The sequence below is a fragment of the Suncus etruscus genome, chromosome 2 (genome assembly GCF_024139225.1).
Source record: "Suncus etruscus isolate mSunEtr1 chromosome 2, mSunEtr1.pri.cur, whole genome shotgun sequence".
Lineage (NCBI taxonomy): Eukaryota > Metazoa > Chordata > Mammalia > Eulipotyphla > Soricidae > Suncus > Suncus etruscus.
Window position 1 is genome coordinate 128,716,802 of NC_064849.1, and position 19,701 is coordinate 128,736,502.

Sequence of the window (19,701 nt, forward strand, 5' to 3'; positions counted from 1 at the left end):
AGCAAAGGGAATTTACACACTTTTTCCTTAGATCCTGAGACATTATTTTTTTCTCTGGATATACCATAAATATAATAGGGGGGTTGATACTGTCCCCCAGGACAACTGAAAAACTAAGTGGACTAAGAAATAGAATTATCTATGCACTCTGAATTCCAGAGTTAGAAGCCTTTGTATTGGAGGTCAACTACAAAATCAGATCTTATATATAGCTCAAACCATAACTTACTAGCCATCCCTTCCTGAAATGTGAGAATAATAGTTACCAGTTCCTCAGGACATTTTCAGTTTCTCTGTTACAAAGCTTTTCCTTATTTTTTTAATGGGGAAAAAGATTGGACCTTCAAGGATGGAATTGTGTATCCTTTTTCTACCTATTCCTTTTACCAAGCTACCATTTTCCTCCTCTGTTACTTCTTCTCAGCTCTACCACTGTTTTTTGTGTTAGTTTGTTTTATAAAGCAAGATACTAAAGATAATTTCAATCCCTTGTCACTGTCCTTTGCACTTGTTCCCTTAGCATGAATGAGGTGCAGGCAGAATATGGAGAAATTCAGTTAATTCTTTTTTTTTTTTTTTTTTTTTTTGGTTTTTGGGCCACACCCGGTAACGCTCAGGGGTTACTCCTGGCTATGCGCTCAGAAGTCGCTCCTGGCTTGGGGGACCATATGGGACGCCGGGGGATCGAACCGCGGTCCGTCTCCTAGGCTAGCGCAGGTAAGGCAGGCACCTTACCTCCAGCGCCACCGCCCGGCCCCTCTTTTTTTTTTTTTAAGTTAATTCTTAATCATGCCTTTGTGTCTTGTTGGGTTTTTGAGTCCAGAACATAGGATGCTAAAAGTTGGCTGGAGGTTTTAATTGCATTAGCACCAGGAAAAAATGTAGAGATACAGAGAAAAATGTCTTAGAAGAAAAAAAAGGCCCATTTAGAGGTTAAGATCCAGGAGAAGAAACCAACAAGATTTGTTTCCCTTTGCCTTTGTTCCTTTTGTCTATGGTGTCAGGGTTCCACACAATGGATACCACACTGTTTAGTTAGGATTGTAAGCATCATACTTCTATGGTTTTTATTGTAATCTTCTATTAAATATGTCTCAAAGTAACTTTTGACTTTTACTATCTACAATATAATGTCAGTGGACAGATAAGTAGGCTTTGAGGAGCTATATAATTTTTGCAAGTGAGGGGTTCCCTTTAAAAAAATTAAAACCAATTTATTAATGCACAGTTAATGGGAGGGGACCATACTAGTGCAAAATCTTGGCGTTGTAGCTCCTTTCACTTTAAGACAGACCCATTTGACTGACTTCACTTCATTCTCTGAGTCCTTTCTCTGGTTGCTGTTAGTCACATCTTCCCTCCCAAAACTTACTCAGATGGTTTATTGGACTGTAATCTTAGTCCATTAGCATGTCATTCTGTTGGAGTTGACTTTGGCATTATCAACCCAGTGTCAACAGCTTTTGTAAATGTCTTAATTGTGCCATCCTGCATTTTTGCAGTTTTATGCTATCTACAGATATTTTTTTGTTTTTTGTTTTTGGGTCACACCCGGCAGCACTCAGGGGTTACTCCTGGCTTTATGCTCAGAATCACTCCTGGCAGGCTTGGCGGACCATATGGGATGCCGGGATTTGAACCACCATCCTTTTGCATGCAAGGGAAACGCCTTTCCTCCATGCTATGTCTTCGGCCCCGCCATCTACAGATTTTTATAAATACATCTTCACAATGTTCATCCAAGTCAATAGTAAGCAGGATATTAATGAGCTTCAATGCAGCCCTCCACAGACTGCCACAGATTGACACTCAGCAGCAACATTTTCATGGTTGGCTACAAATCCACCTAATTCTGCTATCACAGTGTTCAGAGATCCTGTTAAATGTCTTACTAAAACCCAGAGATATGCTGTCCATTCTGCTTCCTTAATAGACAAGCAAGAAACCTAATCAAAAAAGGAAATGTAGTTAGGTTGACCATAGTTGATAAATTTAAATCTTATTTCATTAACATCATCTGAAGTTAAGTCATTTATTTCCTGTCTCTTCCTTCCTCTTCCAGCATGCCTGCATTTAATTAGATAGAGAAAAGGGGGAAAAAAAAGACTGTCTGCCCTGAGAATCTTCCAGTCATGCTTCCCATCTGTGTCGAAGAGAACAGGGGAGGGGCAACAGCAGGCAGTGTGCAGGAGAATGAATGGAAGCTCCAGTCACTTCCTTGAGTGTCACGGGGGGCAGAGAGCTGTGTTGAATTTTTTGAGATCAGTGTAGTTTAGCAAATACCATTGAGCCCAACAATGTGCTCTCTAAACAAAGATATGATAGATGAGCTTTCTGCTATTCAGGGGTTGAGTACAATGTACTCTAACAACCTGCATTCACTATGATGGTGATTTCCAAACTCTTTGAAAGGTAGCCTCAGTGTTAGTTAGCCAAGACTAAGATCTCATCACAGGTTTCTTCGCCTATTCTCTTGGTTGGCTCCTCTTCCTTTTTTTCATTAATTGAGGACATTTTGACTGCCACATTGAACTGAGCACGTATAAAACACAGTATTTTGTCTATAGCTATGACTTTTATTTGCTTTTCCTAGAACATCCCTGGTACAGAATTCTGTTCATCTGTATTTTTTAAACTTTATTGATTGATTGATTGATTGATTGGTTGATTTTTGGGCCACACTCAGCGGTGCTCAGGGGTTACTCCTGGTTCTGTACTCAGAAATTACCCCTGGCAGGCTGGGGGACCACATGGGATGCTGGGAATCGAACTGAGTCTGTCCTGGGTTGGACTCATGCAAAGCAAATGCCCTACTGATATGCTATCTCTCCGGCCCCACACCTGTATTTTCTTTTTGGCTTTTAACCTTCAATTTATAGGAGCTTTGTGGGTCTGGTGAAAGTAAAAAGTATGCAGGTGTAGTTTTCAAGTTATTTTACCTTGAACTTCTCCTTGAATTTAGTGATTGCAAATATCACCTAAAAAGAGATAGTGATTGACTATTGCCTACCCTTTGTGCCATGCTTTTAGGGCAAATTTTCAAATATGTAAATGACTAAACTTAATTAAAAGTTTATTTCTCTTAAAATATCCAGCAGTTTGAGGCCAGAGCAATAGCACAGCATGGAGGGCTTGCATGCTGGGTTCTATCTCTGACATCCCATTTGGTTTCCGCAAGACTGCCAGGAGTGATTTCTGAGTGTAGAACCAGGAGTAACTCCTTAAATGCTGCCAGTTGTGGCCTAAAAACCAATAGATAGATAGATAGATAGAGAGAGAGAGATACTGGTTATATATATTGGTGATATATATTAGGATTGATAGTAATGAGGAGCTGTGTCATGGGGTCACTTTTGATTTTGGAACCCATTTTGGTGCTCATCTTCACTTTGTTTGATCAGAAAATAATCTTACTGTCTCTTACTGTTTCAATTTTCCTAGCTTCCAAAATCGTTGATTCTAATCCTTTTATACTAAAAAATCTAGATAAATGAGAGGGCAATAGTGAAATTAGACATTATTTTTCTATTTGATGATTCTTTACATAATATAAAGGATAAATAGATTCAAAAAATTAAAAAATGGCCCTTACACGCACACACACACACACACACACACACACACACACCAGTAACCTTAAGATATTGGTATCCAGGAGTTTAGGATACAAAGATTATTCTTTGATTGTGTGTGTGTGTGTGTGTATGAGTGTGTGTGTGTGAGTGTGAGTGTGTGTGTGTGCGTGTGTCTGTGTCTGTCTGTCTGAAAATCATTCTTTGCAGTAGAGGGTGAAAGTTCAGATCTGCTGATTCAGGGATGCATGGACCAAATGAAATTCTTTTTCTCTTTCTCCTTTTATCATTTGCCATTGAGGTCACAGTTTTTTTTTCTGTTAGAACTCTGAGCTGATTTATGAGCTTTGTTAACAACAAAAATAAAACTAGAATTGCTCATGTTTCACCCTCACTATTTACTAAGTTAAGACCATGAAATGTACAGCTATTGCATAAAATGAGAAATCAAATCTATTTTCCCAGGCTCTAGGTCTTGATTTGCTCTTCTGAGCTCCCATCTTGTGGGAAGTACTAAACAATATATTGAAAAATGCTGAGCCAGATTTGATCTTAGCCATCATCCCTGGCTTACCCTGAATAAAGCAGGACTTATGAATGAGTAGAACATCTGATGATGGGTTTGGATATGAGCCAATTTGGGACAAATCTAGTCTCTTGCTCATGTGTTTACCCAGTTGCTGTAATTGTTATGACTTCAAATGAAGTATTTATATTTGCTGAGAAGCTGTTGGATCAGACACTAATGTTTGAAATAATGGGAGCTGATGACAGAGCCAATCTTTTTTTTTTTTTTTTTTTTTTTTTTTGCAGTAATGCACTATCCATAACTACTTCTCCCCAGAGGAAAGTAAAATCTTACCAAATATTTTTCTTTTATACCTGTCAGATTCTAAGAATAGACAACAATAAGTATATTGGAACAAATTTTCCTGTGTCAGCCAGACCTTTTTATCAACCTTGTGAAGTAAAGGATAACATTTTATAAATGGCTCACAATTTTCCTGTGATAATGTAATCATTTCTGAAGTTCATTTCTGCATATCAGTACACTCAAGCAATACTCAATATTTTGGAGGGGCCTCTGTAGTGCTCTGGTGGTGTTTGAGGGAACCATATGATGATAGGGATCAAACCTGAGATTTTCCCCATGCAAAGAATGTGCAACTAGCCCTCTGAATTACTGCTAATCCTTAAAGTATTTCCTATCTCCTATGGCATATTCTCTGTTCATCCAGATGGTCATTGGGCTGAGTACTGGAACAGAGTTCTAGAGTTCCTGTGGGTGGGAACAGATGGCAGAATGGTGTCAGATTTGGTGTTGGGTGGAAAAGGGGGTGTTCGAGGAGTAGGAGGTAGTAGGGGGCGTTCGAACAGAAGCTCTCTACCTCATAAGCACTTATGCAGCAACTGTCTGTGCATCTCTGCAATACCTAGTGATAGGGGAAGGACAGAGTCAATGATAGCAGTCACTTAAATCAGTTTTCTTTCCATTCTTTTATTAATCACAGATTGGGGAATTACTGAGCACCACTCATCCTGCCAACAAAGCCAGCTTAACCTTGTTCTGTCCTGAAGAAGGGGACTGGAAGAACTCCAACCTCGACAGACACAATCTCCAAGACTTCATCAATATTAAACTCAACTCAGCTTCAATATTGCCAGAAATGGAAGGACTTTCTGAGTTTACCGAGTATCTCTCTGAGTCTGTGGAAGTCCCCTCACCCTTTGATATCCTGGAACCTCCTACATCAGGAGGCTTCCTAAAGCTCTCTAAGCCCTGCTGTTACATTTTCCCAGGAGGCAGGGGCGATTCTGCACTGTTTGCTGTGAATGGATTCAATATGCTCATCAATGGGGGATCAGAAAGAAAATCCTGCTTCTGGAAGCTCATCCGACACTTGGATCGAGTCGACTCCATTCTGCTCACTCACATTGGGGATGACAACTTGCCTGGTATCAACAGCATGCTGCAGCGAAAAATCGCAGAACTGGAGGAAGAGCAGTCCCAGGGCTCTACCACAAATAGTGACTGGATGAAAAATCTCATCTCCCCTGATTTAGGAGTTGTGTTTCTCAATGTCCCAGAAAATCTAAAAAACCCAGAGCCAAACATCAAGATGAAGAGGAGCATAGAAGAAGCCTGTTTCACTCTCCAGTACCTAAACAAATTATCTATGAAACCTGAACCTCTATTCAGAAATGTCAGCAATGCCATTGATCCTGTCATTCTTTTCCAAAAGATGGGAGTAGGTAAACTTGAGATGTATGTCCTTAACCCTGTCAAGAGCAGCAAGGAAATGCAGTATTTTATGCAACAGTGGACTGGCACCAACAAAGACAAGGCCGAACTAATCTTGCCAAATGGTCAAGAAATCGATCTCCCAATTTCTTATTTAACTTCTGTCTCATCTTTGATCGTGTGGCATCCTGCCAACCCTGCAGAGAAAATCATACGTGTTCTGTTTCCTGGAAACAGCAGCCAGTATAACATTTTGGAAGGACTGGAAAAGCTCAAACACTTAGATTTCCTAAAACAGCCATTGGCCACTCAGAAGGATCTTACTGGCCAGGTGGCCAGTCCTGTAGTGAAACAAATCAAGCTGAAACAGAGGACCGACAGCCGAGAAAGCCTGAAGCCTGCTGCGAAGCCACTGGCCAGCAAGACTGTGAGAAAGGAATCTAAGGAAGAAACTTCTGAGGTTGCTAAAACAAATCATGTGGAAAAGTCCCCCAAAGTAGAAAGCAAAGAAAAGGTCATAGTGAAAAAAGATAAGCTGATGAAAACAGAGGCCAAGGCTCTAGGTACTGAGAAGGAGGCAGCCAGCAAAGAAGAGCAATCTCTCGGCAAAGCTGACGGTGCAGAGAAAACCACCACGGATGTCAAACCCAAAGTGGCCAAGGAGAAGACAGTGAAGAAAGAAATCAAAGCCAAATCAGATGACAAGAAAGAAGAGAAAGAAAAGCCAAAGAAAGAAGTGGCTAAAAAAGAGGATAAAACCCCTGTTAAGAAGGAGGAAAAACCCAAAAAGGAAGAGGTGAAAAAGGAAGTCAAAAAAGAAGTCAAGAAGGAAGAGAAAAAAGAAACCAAGAAAGAGGTAAAGAAGGAAACGCCACTGAAGGAAGCCAAGAAAGAAGTGAAGAAAGACGAGAAGAAGGAAGTTAAAAAAGATGAAAAGGAACCCAAGAAAGAGATTAAGAAAGTCGTTAAAGACACAAAGAAATCATCCACGCCTGAAGTGAAAAAGCCAGCAGCATTAAAACCAAAAGTGCCCAAGAAGGAAGAGCCTATCAAGAAAGAGTCTCTGGCTGCTGGGAAGCTGAAGGAGAAGGGGAAGGTTAAAGTCATTAAGAAGGAAAGCAAGACCACAGAGGCAGCTGCTGTAGCCACTGGCGCTGCAGCCACCACAGCAGCCTTGGCAGCAGCAGCTGCTGCAGCCTCCCCTGCTCCTACCAAAGAACTTGAGGCTGAAAGGTCCCTTATGTCATCTCCTGAGGATCTTACCAAAGACTTTGAAGAGCTCAAGGCTGAGGAAGTAGATGTAGTCAAAGACATCAAACCTCAATTGGAGCTGATTGAAGATGAAGAGAAGCGGAAGGAAACGGAGCAGGTCGAAGCATATGTCATTCAGAAAGAGACTGAAGTCCTCAAAGGTCCAGCTGAGTCCCCGGATGAGGGCATCACCACCACTGAAGGGGAGGGAGAATGTGAGCAGACCCCAGAGGAGCTGGAGCCAGTTGAGAAGCAGAGGGTAGATGACACTGAAAAATTTGAAGATGAAGGAGCAGGTTTTGAAGAATCCTCAGAGACAGGAGACTATGAAGAGAAGGCAGAGACTGAGGAGGCTGAGGAGCCTGAGGAGGATGGAGAAGAAAATGGATATGTGAGCACATCTAAGCACAGCCTTCTGGAGGAGGAGGAGAGTGCCAAGGCTGAGGCTGATGTGCACATAAAGAAGAAGAGAGAGTCTGTGGCCAGTGGGGATGACCGAGCGGAAGAAGACATGGATGAGGCAGTAGAGAAAGGAGAGGCTGAGCCATCAGAGGAAGAGGGTGATGATGATGACAAAGCTGAAGATGTTAGAGAGGAAGACTATGAGGCTGAAAAAGTTGGAGCCGAGGATTATGTTATGGCTGTGGTTGACAAGGCTGCAGAGGCAAGTGGTGCAGAAGACCAGTATGGATTCCTGAGCACCTCCACCAAGCAAGGGGGTGCTCATTCTCCTGCCCAAGCACCTGCCTCTTCAATTCACGATGAGACTTTACCTGGAGGCTCAGAAAGCGAAGCCACAGCGTCTGATGAAGAGAACAGAGAAGACCAGCCAGAAGAATTCACTGCCACCTCTGGCTACACTCAATCCACTATTGAGATATCCAGTGAACCCACTCCAATGGATGAGATGTCTACTCCCCGAGATGTCATGAGTGATGAGACCAACAATGAAGAGACAGAGTCACCCTCTCAAGAATTTGCTAACATCACCAAATATGAATCTTCATTGTATTCTCAGGAATATTCCAAACCTGCTGTTACATCCCTCAATGGACTCTCTGATGGGTCAAAAACAGATGCCACTGATGGGAAGGATTACAATGCTTCTGCCTCCACCATTTCACCGCCATCATCCATGGAGGAAGATAAATTCAGCAGATCTGTTCTCCGAGATGCATACTGCTCTGAGGAAAAGGAGGTGAAAAGCAGCACCATGTTGAACACCAAGGATACCTTTGCGACACTTTCTGATGAAAAGCGAAGCCCATCCAAGAGCCCTTCCCTGAGTCCATCTCCTCCATCACCCGTAGAAAAGACCCCCCCTGGGTGAACGTAGTGTGAACTTTTCTCTGATGCCCAATGAAATTAAAGTCACCGCAGAAGCTGAAGTCATCTCAGCATCTCCTGAGGTAAGCCAAGAAGTGGTAGAAGAGCACTGTGCTAGTCCTGAAGATAAAACCTTGGAGGTTGTGTCTCCATCTCAGTCTGTGACTGGCAGTGCTGGTCACACACCTTACTACCAGTCACCCACGGAGGAGAAAGCCAATCAACTCCCTGCAGAAGTCAATGAGAAACCACCCGCAGCCTCAGAGAATTTTGAGTCCGATGATGCCAAAGACGAGCATGAAAGGGCTTCCATAAGCCCCATGGATGAGCCTGTGCCTGACTCAGAGTCTCCCATTGAAAAGGTTTTATCTCCCTTACGGAGCCCACCCCTCATTGGATCAGAGTCTGCCTATGAAAGTTTCCTAAGTGCCGATGACAAGGCTCCTGGTAGATGTGTGGCGAGCCCCTTTGAAGACAAGAATGGAAAGCAAGTCTTTTCAGGCCAAATAAGTCCAGTCTCTGATGTGAATTCCACTGGTGTTTTCCAAGATCAACAGAAAGGAAAAAGCACAGACTTTATACCAATAAAGGAGGAGTTTGGCCAAGAAAAGAAAACCGATGATGTTAATGCTGTAACTTCTCAGTCAGGACTGGCTTTAGATGAAAGGAAGTTAGGGGGAGAGGTTTCACCCACACAAGTAGATGTCAGTCAGTTTGGATCTTTCAAAGAGGACACCAAGATGTCCATTTCTGAAGGCACTGTCTCAGACAAGTCAGCGACGCCTGTTGATGAGGGGGTAGCAGAAGACACCTACTCTCATATGGAGGGTGTAGCCTCTGTCTCCACTGCATCGGTGGCAACAAGCTCATTTCCAGAACCAACCACAGATGACGTGTCTCCTTCACTGCATGCTGAGGTGGGCTCCCCACATTCTACAGAAGTAGATGACTCCCTTTCAGTGTCCGTTGTGCAAACACCCACTACATTCCAAGAAACGGAAATGTCTCCATCAAAAGAAGAATGTCCAAGACCAATGTCCATTTCTCCACCAGACTTCTCCCCTAAAACAGCTAAATCCAGAACCCCAGTGCAAGATCTGAACAGGTCTGAACAGTCCTCTATGTCTGTTGAATTTGGCCAAGAATCTCCAGAGCATTCTCTGGCAATGGATTTCAGCCGACAGTCTCCAGACCATCCTGCAGTGGGTGCGAGTGTGCTTCATATTACTGAAAATGGGCCAACTGAGGTGGACTACAGTCCTTCTGACATGCAGGACTCCAGCCTGGCACATAAGATGCCACCCCTGGAGGAGCCCTCTTCATACACCCAAGATAATGATCTTTCTGAGCTCATCTCAGTATCTCAGGTTGAGGCTTCTCCATCCAGCTCGTCTGCACATACCCCTTCTCAGATAGCCTCTCCTCTCCAAGAAGAGGATGTACCTCCCCGAGATATATCCTTATATGCCTCGCTCACCTCTGAAAAAGCGCAAAGTCTGGAAGGAGAGAACTCTCTCCCAAGTCTGATATCTCTCCGCTCACTCCCAGAGAGTCCTCTCCTTTATATTCGCCTAGTTTTTCTGATTCTACCTCTGCTGTTAAAGAGAATGTAGCTGCTTGCCACACTTCCTCTCTTCCACCCCTGGATGCAGCATCCTCAGAGCCCTATGGCTTCCGTGCCTCAATGTTATTTGATACAATGCAACACCATCTAGCCTTGAACCGAGACTTCACCACCTCTGGCACAGAGAAGGACAATGGAAGGAAGACCCCTGGCGACTTCAACTATGCTTATCAAAAGCCTGATAAAGTCACCAGATCTCCTGATGAGGAAGGGTACGACTATGAGTCTTATGAGAAGACAGTGAGGGCACCTGATGCCGGTAACTACTACTGTGAGAAGACTGGGAGAACCAAGTCTCCTTGTGGCAGTGACTACACTTATGAGACCATTGAGAACACCTCCAAGACTTCTGAAGAGAGTGGCTATGCCTGTGAGATCACTGAGAAGACCACACGCGCCCCCAATGAAGATGGATACTCCTATGAGATAAGTGAGAAGACCATCCGGACCCCTGAAGTGAGTGGCTACAGCTATGAGAAGACAGAGAGGACGAGAAGGCTCCTGGATGACATCAGCAATGGCTATGATGATACTGAGGATGGCACCCACACCTTGGGGGATTGCAGCTACTCCTATGAGACCACAGAGAAAATCACCAGTTTCCCAGAGTCAGAAAGCTATTCCTATGAGAAATCAACAAAAACTACCCGAACCCCTGAAATGTCCACCTACTGTTACGAGACCTCAGAGAAAATTACCCATACACCACAGGCATCTACATATTCCTACGAGACTTCTGACCAGTGCTACCCTGCAGACAAGAAGTCCCCCTCTGAGGCTCGCCAGGAAGTTGACTTATGCCTTGTGTCCTCCTGTGAGTACAAGCACCCCAAAACCGAGCTCTCGCCATCATTCATTAACCCCAATCCTCTCGAGTGGTTTGCCAGTGAAGAGCGACCTGAAGAATCAGAAAAACCCCTCACTCAGTCCGGGGGTGGCCCACCACCTCCAGGAGGAAAGTCACAGGGGCGGCAGTGTGATGAAACACCACCCACTTCTGTCAGTGAGTCAGCCCCCTCACAGACAGACTCGGATGTGCCCCCTGAAACAGAGGAGTGCCCCTCCATCACAGCCGATGCAAATATTGATTCTGAGGATGAGTCTGAAACCATCCCCACAGATAAAACCGTCACCTACAAACACATGGATCCCCCACCAGTCCCTTTGCAAGATCGAAGCCCTTCTCCACGCCACCCTGATGTGTCCATGATGGACCCCGAGGCCTTGGCCATAGAGCAGAACCTGGGCAAAGCATTAAAGAAAGATCTGAAAGAGAAGACCAAAACCAAAAAGCCAGGGACCAAGACCAAGTCCTCATCCCCTGTCAAGAAGGGTGATGGAAAGTCCAAGCCTTCTGCTGCTTCTCCAAAACCAGGGGGCTTGAAGGAGTCCTTAGATAAGGTTTCTAGAGTGGCTTCTCCCAAGAAGAAGGAATCTGTGGAGAAGGCCACCAAAGCCTCGACCACCCCTGAGGTCAAAGCAGCACGTGGGGAAGAAAAGGACAAGGAGACCAAGAATGCCACCAATGTCTCCACGTCCAAATCTGTCAAGACATCTACAGCAGGTAGGTTTCAGTACAGGCAACCTGTCATTTCCATACTTCTTCCTCCCTGTAGCTTTCACACTGCCAGAATACTTTGTACTGGGGTGGTACACTTTTCCTTCTCTTGACTGTTACTTTCTGCCACAAGATGTAGTTCTGGGCTTCAGTGGACTGTAGACTGAGAGCTTAGTATATGATCAGAGCATCTCACATGCACCAGATCCCTTTTTTTTTTTTTTTTTTTTTTTAGTTTTTGGGCCACACTCGGTGGTATTCAGGGTTACTCCTGGCTCTGCACTCAGAAATCACTCCTGGCAGGCTTGGGGGACTATATGGGATGCTGGGAATCGAACCTGGATGCATCTCGGGTCAGCTGCATGCAAGGCAAACACCCTATTGCTGTGCTATCTCTCTAGCGCAAGATCCTATTCTTGCGTGTGCTCCATTATTCAACTGGCTTACCTTGTCCTAAATTCTCAGAACCTAGGATGTGTGTTGCAGGCATATCTGGAAGATTATGCTGACTTTGGTTTCAGCTGTGTGGCCCTCAAATAGCTAATATATCCCAGGTTAGGAATTCCCAGAGATATTATCAAAAATTTTGTGTTGCGGATGTAGCTCAGAATTAGAACACTTAATTGCATGTATGAGGATCTGGATTCAATCCACAGCCCCTCAAATAATAATAAAAAATTAAATAGAAAATGTTTAATGAAAAGAAATCACCAGGCTTGAGATAACTCCTCATTAAAGGCATTGCTTTGTTTCCTTCCTCCCTCCCTCCCTCCCTCCCTCCCTCCCTCCCTCCCTCCCTCACTCCCTCCCTCACTCTCCCTCCCTCCCTCTCCCCTTCCCTCCTTCCTTCGTTCCGAGCTTCATTCCTTCCGTCCGTCCTTCCTTCCTTCCTTCCTTCCTTCCTTCCTTCCTTCCTTCCTTCCTTCCTTCCTCTCTCCCTCTCTTTCTTTCTTTTTCTTTTCTTTCCTTTCTTGTTTTATTTTGGGAGGCCACACCCAGTGATGCTCAGGGGTTACTCCTGGCTATGCACTCAGAAATCACTCCTGGCTTGGGGGACCATATAGGACACCGGGGGATCGAACCACAGTTTGTCCTAGGCCTTACCGCTCCATGCCACTGTTCTGGCACCTGCTTTGTTTTCTTATCAGCCTATAAATACCATAATTTCATTTGACTAGTGGATACCCACACAAAATGAGAGAAAAGCATTGAAGTTTCATTTCTTTCTGATCTTAGGGTCTCATTTCAGATTGGGATTTTATTTGAAAATGTAGAGACTCCCTGACTTTTGAGTGCAACTATTCTTTTTTTTTCTCTTTGGGCCACACCTGGTGATGCTCAGGGGCTACTCCTGGTTAGCGCTCAGAAATTGCTCCTGGCTTGGGAGACCATATGGAATGCTGGGACATCGAACCGTGTTCTGTCCTAGGTTAGCGTGTGCAAGGCAAATGTCCTACCTCTTGTGCCTGCATCTATTCTTGTTTTCAGTTCTCAACAAAGACCTGAGGTTTTGAAGGACTGAAAGCTGTATGACTCAGCTTTCTTTATTCTGTTCCTTCAGACCAATCTAAGGGTTTGAATTCATTCTATTTGTCTTATATCATCAATTTGAGATTTCTTACTACAATTTACAAAATATAACATGACTTAAAGCTATCAAGTTGAAATTTACTTAAATAACATTTATCTGATTTATTAGGAAAACAGATCTGACAGGTGAATTTTTTTTTATTTATTTTTTGCTCTCTGACAGGTGAATTTTTGAGAATGCTCTAATATAGTACATTTGGGAAGGTATTAGAGTTGCAGATTTTTACTTTGTGCAATATGAAAACTAATTTCATACTATGCTCTTCTACATGTGTGTAGAAAGTAAAACTGTTAGTGCTTAGAATTACTCAGATACCACCATATTATGGATAGCTGACTTGGGTTTAGGAGAATACACAAACTCCATTCAACTATACAAAACTAACTGAACCATAACAACAAACTTCCCAGTACATATATTCAGAAGCCCACCCAGGATTTTAATTTAAACTCACTTTGACAATTAAAGACATTATTGGGAAGGATTATTTTGGGGGAGGGGGTTAAGCCATACCTGGCAAAGCTCCAGGGCTACTCTGTTTCAGGAAACATGCAGTGACTGTATGCAAGGCAAGCATTTAGCCTCTATTATCTCTCAAGTACCTAAAGAGAGAAGATAAATGCAAAGTAATAAAGCTGCCTTTCCAATGATTTCTAGGAAGAGAAAAAAATATTAATAATTGATTGTTAAAAGAAACTCAGGTTGATTCTAGCAGCTCCTTTTGTTTGTGTTTCTATGAACTACATTAATTTGGTGGTGTTGGTTGTGATTTAGTGCGTGAGGGAAAACTGCACAGTTTTCTTTATTAGATAGTAGTAATTCACAAACGTCTGCTCTAAGTCAGAATTGTTTGTTGTGACCTTCTGTGGAGACATTTCAGGGTCTACAGCTCAGATCTGGGTTTGTTACTCTTTCTAAAATGAGTCTGTTTATCCAGATAACCATTTGGTTGATTCTCACCACTCCTTACCTCCCCATCAGAAATAAAACTGGGTAGTAAACTGAGTTTACTGCTAGTTTTGGCCCTGAGATGACAGCCCATGAAGTAAGAGGCTTACATATTTAGAATCCAGATGGCATTTTACATGATTTTATGGCAATGATTTCAAACTAGCTAGCTATACACTAACATTTGTGGTCCTTTTAAGAGATGGAAAGGGCTTGAAGATGTAGATTGAAGGTAGAGTACACATGTGTAAGTAAGGTCCTGGGTTTAATCTTCAACTCCACTAAATAAATAAAGATGTAAATCTTGTATTTCCCAATCACTTTCTCCAGCCCAGTTAAGTCCAAATCTTTGGCTTTGGGCCTGAGCTTCAGTATGTACCATGTTGGTTGATTCCAAATCGTAACCAGAGTAAAGAACCATTCATTGCCTTAGAATACTTGTTTTTATTACTGCTAGTATAAACCTTCTAACTGGAACAAGCCAGCTCATCAAACAAGGTGCCAGGAAAGTTTTTGGAATAATATGAATCTTTGCTTTGCCCAGGCCTTCTCACTGAGGTTAGGAATTCTGGCTTCAGAGACCCTTTTCTCCACTGTGGTATGCACTGATTGATTAGGGAAAGCCTCTTTCTGCTCCTTCCTCTTGCCAAAGTTTGGGGCCCACTCTTGCCTGGATAGGCATGTCTCATGTGTCAGAGGGCTGTGTGGAACAGAGAAAATAACATTTCATTGGTTTGTGAATGAGGTGGAAGACTCTGAAAATCATATGTGATTTTTGAGCCATTTATGAGACCAAATGTTGGGGTTGAATATTTAACTCGGAATGAAATTGCTCTCAAATGAGATCCTAATGTGGATTAGAAATACTGTCCAAGATTGTGTGGTTTGCTAAATGCAGGGGCTTCTTTTGGTCTTTCAAATCTGTTACTTAGCTCACTTTTCAAATGTAGATGCACATCAGCAGCTCTATTAAGTTGACTAAGTAACATGATACATTCCCATTTTTTTTAGAAAGGCCCTGAAACTCTTCATACCCACTGATGGATTGCCCACAGTGAAAAATTATACATTTCTCATTTCTCCTTGGAGGTGGAAAACAACTGCTTTATCTTTTCTAAAATGCCAGTCTCTGGGGAGATAAGTAGGGCAGGTACAGCTGACACAGGGGATCTCTTCACATGTCTGTGATTCCATTTCTCTTTCTATTTATTAAAGGACCAGGAACCACCAAGACAGCCAAACCCTCAGCTGTTCCTCCAGGCCCCCCTGTGTATTTGGACCTGTGCTATATTCCCAACCACAGCAATAGTAAGAATGTTGATGCGGAATTTTTCAAGAGAGTGAGGTCATCCTACTACGTGGTGAGTGGGAATGACCCTGCTGCAGAGGAGCCCAGCCGGGCTGTCCTGGATGCCTTGTTGGAAGGCAGGGCTCAGTGGGGCAGCAACATGCAGGTAAGATTCCTGGATATTATCCCTGTGACTGTGCTGCTGTACCCAGGAGAAAAGGAAGGGATATAGAGTGAAGAGACATTATCATATGCAGACAAGTCACCTGTCCTCCTATGTTTATTGAAGCACTATTGACAATAGCCAATTGCTTCTAGAATCTAGAAGCAATCCAAGTGCCTAAGAACAGAAGAGTGGGTAAAGAAACTATGGTACATCTACAGAATGGAATACTACATAGCTGTTATGAAAAAAAATGAAATCATTAAATTTGCTTATATATAGATAAACATGAAGAGTATTTGCTGCGTGAAGTGAAGCAGAGGAAGAGGGGCAGACATAGAATGATCACACTTAACTGTGGAATGTATAATAAAAAACAGAAAACAAAATACCCCATAGTATGAAAATAATAGCCAAGGATAATAGAAAATGTTGAATGGAAGGTCAGTGAAGACAGAATAAGGACCATTGTGACAATAATAGTTGGAAATATCATTCTCTAGAAGAATTGGGAGTTGAAAGGAAGTAAAGTGATATGCATGATACCTTTTCAGTAATAGTTTACAATAGTAAACCATGATGCCTAAAAGGATTAAAGGAGAGAGAGAGTAAGAAAGAGAGAGAGAGAGAAAGAGAGAGAGAGAAGTGTTTGCTATAGGGGCAGGCTGAGAGTGGGATAAGGGAAGAGTAACTGGGGAAATTGGTGGTGGGAAATATAACATTTTAACTTCTATATCTTATGCTATTCAATTGGAAAAAAATGAAGAGGCATTGTTATGTTTGTTGAGCCACATCAGGAGTCCCTGGTTCTGTAGCATATGAAGTATCTGAGGACAGAGTGGGATTTCACAGAAATCCACAGAATGGATTTCACAGAAGAGTATGACATGTTCCTGGCACTATCATTGCCAGTTCCCTTCATATGCATGTCTGAATCATATTTCCATTGATAGCTGCCATGTAATTCTCTTTACTTTCTTGGGCCTTATGAGCAGACCCAAACTAGGAATAGTCACTTAGGAAATAAGCTTTCCCTGTGAAATTGAACTCCTCTGGAGCACTGATGAAAACAGTCCCCAAAGACCCAAAGACTTGACTTCCTAACATTTTTGACTGGCCATTCTACTCAGTTATTTTAGTTGTGATTTTTGTTTAATCTTTGTAGAATAGTTGCATAATATCACATAATTTACTGCTTGTTTAATAAAATAGAAATTTAATGAGAAATGCCCAGTGCAGTGGCCTCTTAGTGAAAATTATGGAATTTTTACAATTCTAGACACTATCCACCCACCCAGATTACTATGTCTTTTCAACCATACCATATATATACCTGCAATAAAGGTTCTGTTCTTTTTTCTCAGAATTGAATTGCAATGTTAAGCACCTATAATGAAAAGAAAAGGAGCTATAATGACCACTTTGATTCTCAGGTTAATTGCAGAATATCTTGATGCAATATTTACCTGTTGTACTAAACGAAATCACAAACAATCTACATTAATTCAAGCTCCTTATGCCCTTCATGCTAAAGCATTGAGAAGATCTAGTAAATAAAGATGATCAAATTGATTCACTATTAGATGCTTCGGGTTTCGCTCTTCAGCTCCTTCAGAAAAACTTAATCTTTGGGATAATTTAATTCTGGTTCCTGAAAAGGTGAAAATATCCTTTGAATTTCTTCAGAACAGGAGAAAAATTTTCTCTCTATTCCCTGCATTTTTTTTTCAATTGTCTAATTGTTGCTTCCTCTTCCTTTTTTTTTTTTTTACAATGGATTTCTGGCTCTGTCTTCACCATTGCATGTCTCTCTCCCTTCAGGTGACACTAATCCCAACTCATGACTCAGAAGTGATGAGGGAGTGGTATCAGGAGACACATGAGAAACAGCAAGACCTCAACATCATGGTTCTTGCGAGCAGCAGCACCGTGGTTATGCAAGATGAATCCTTCCCTGCATGCAAGATTGAACTGTAACCACCAAGGTCCACCACACCACAGGATTTGAACTCTGTTTCCAGAAATTCAATTTGAAACCATCTTTTCTAAAAAGTCAATTCATCTGAATAAGTTGCTGAACTGTTACCTGCCAAACGCTATACTGTGTCACGGTGATGGAAGTCACTAATATTTCTCACTTTTTGCCGATTGCTAAGGGAAGTAACAGTATTCCCAAAAGTAGGGTTCAAGTTACTGCAAAATTACCTACCACATTTCATCTCTGCTGAACATTTGGAAACCATGCACTAGCCAACCCAACTGATTTCTGCTAGGTAGAGGCATTTGTCTTAGAGAGAAAGCGAGAAAGAGAGAGAGAGAGTGTGAATGCGTGCGCTTCAAGAGAAGAGAATGCAGGAGAGAGGAAAGAATGCGAAAGAAAAAGAATGCAAAAGAAGGACTATGGAATGATAGAGAGTGCTGATGAGATACCCAGAGGGGAAAGAGAGAGCAGGGTGGGGTTAGGGGGTGAACATAACCCACAGTTGAGGTCTGCATTTTCTCAGGGCATCTCTGTTCTGTAATCTGCATAGGCAGAATTTTCAACTTGTGTCAGTCCGAGTCATCAACAAGGGTCTTAATTTTCTAAAGCAGTTGGTGGAGGAAAATAAGAATATACTTGTTAGAGGGCATTGTGAAATTTTCCTCGCCTTAATTCTTCAAGTTAGAAAGCTGCAACACTGACATAGCTTAGTGAGTGTAGACTGGGTACCACAAGTGGTTTGAACCCCATTGAGTACTCCCAGACTCTTCAGACAAGCGAGTAGTTTGATCTAAGGCATGGCTCCCAGCATTTGTACGCCCAGTTAGTCCACTGACTCAATTTACCTGCATGCGGAAAATACCCAAGTCCACCCTGATTAACAAGCCAATACCAAAGCAGTTGGGAGTACATATGGTAGACAATTTGCCTTAGAAAGCGACTTGAATGTACAAAGAAACTTGATGCACTTATTTTTTAACGTGAGACCGCAAGTTTATAAAACATCCATGTAGGATTATAGACACTCCAGTTTAAGGAGCATGTGTGTTGCATGAGTGTGGGGGTACTAGAAGCCTGAGCTGATTGGTGCAAGTATGAGGCCAAGTCACACGTGTCTAATACCACTTCAGTGCACCTGCACTCCCTCAGCCAAACAAGTTGAGCGTTTTTATTAGCTTCTTTACTACTGCACGTTCAAGGGTGAAATGGCTTCTATGATCAGAACTGAGCAAACAGTGAATCTTACGGTGGAAGAATTTCTCAGCAAATGTACAGTATTTACCTTCCTTTGTCTTACACATTGGCATTTTTTTTTTAATTTTCACTAATTTCAGCCTAATTGTGGGGACAAGTGTACAGAAGAATTTTTTTTTAAAGATATGTGAGAACTTTTCATAGATGAACTTTATAAGGTATTTTTCATTTACAGGCAAATGCAAAGAGAAAATTCAAATGAGTCTTTTTTTTTTTTTTTTTTTTTAGTATCAGTAGTAGACAAGAACAAAGAATAATGGTTGTTTGAAAGTTCTGGTGAGATTGAAGTCTGAAATTGCAGTAATAATATTTATGAAAACACCACAATTACCAGGAATAGTGATACCTCCCACCATTTGATTCCATAACCTAATCTTGAGTACGTGCTCTTTGAGAGTGGTGGGCAAAGACCTGTTAGGCTACTTGTATAGGCCGAGTCCATCACCTTGTGGTTCCCGCATACTTTTTCCAAGATCTTCATCTGTAAGGTGAAAGAGCCAAGTCAAGCTCAATGTACCCTAGGAAAATTTTGCTTTGGGATTTTCTTTTCTTGAAAAAAAAAAATCAGTTAAAAAATAAAGAATGGAAAGCCAACGAAATCCCAACTCCTACAGTTTATCATGTAAAATCCAGAGATCATTTCCGGCATTGTCAGCATTGAACTATGAACCTGGGAAGCGAGCTCATGATTAAAACTGCTGTCAAGTTTCAAGTTGCAGATCATGCACCCGTGTTCAGATGTGGCAAATCTCTCAGTGACAACTGTGCTGTGCTCTGTCATTTCCTGCAGACTCTCAGATCTATGGAGTTTAGTGAACAATGACTTCATATTATTTTTTATGTCGGTTATTTATTTTGAAATTAACATTTTTGTTTATTTTTGTCTGGTAAATGTGGTGTTTT

General features: G+C 42.2%; 1 protein-coding gene across 1 annotated transcript in view; it reads left to right on the forward strand.

Annotated features, from left to right (window-relative positions):
- The window catches only part of MAP1B (microtubule associated protein 1B), a 106,741-nt gene extending 87,757 nt beyond the window's left edge, over window positions 1-18,984 (forward strand). The window contains 5 exon segments of the mRNA XM_049768747.1: window positions 5,084-8,383; window positions 8,385-9,897; window positions 9,900-11,579; window positions 15,328-15,566; window positions 17,385-18,984. Coding sequence (XP_049624704.1) covers window positions 5,084-8,383; window positions 8,385-9,897; window positions 9,900-11,579; window positions 15,328-15,566; window positions 17,385-17,540 — 6,888 coding nt within the window. The 3' untranslated portion in view covers window positions 17,541-18,984.
- Window positions 18,985-19,701: the final 717 nt, after the last annotated feature.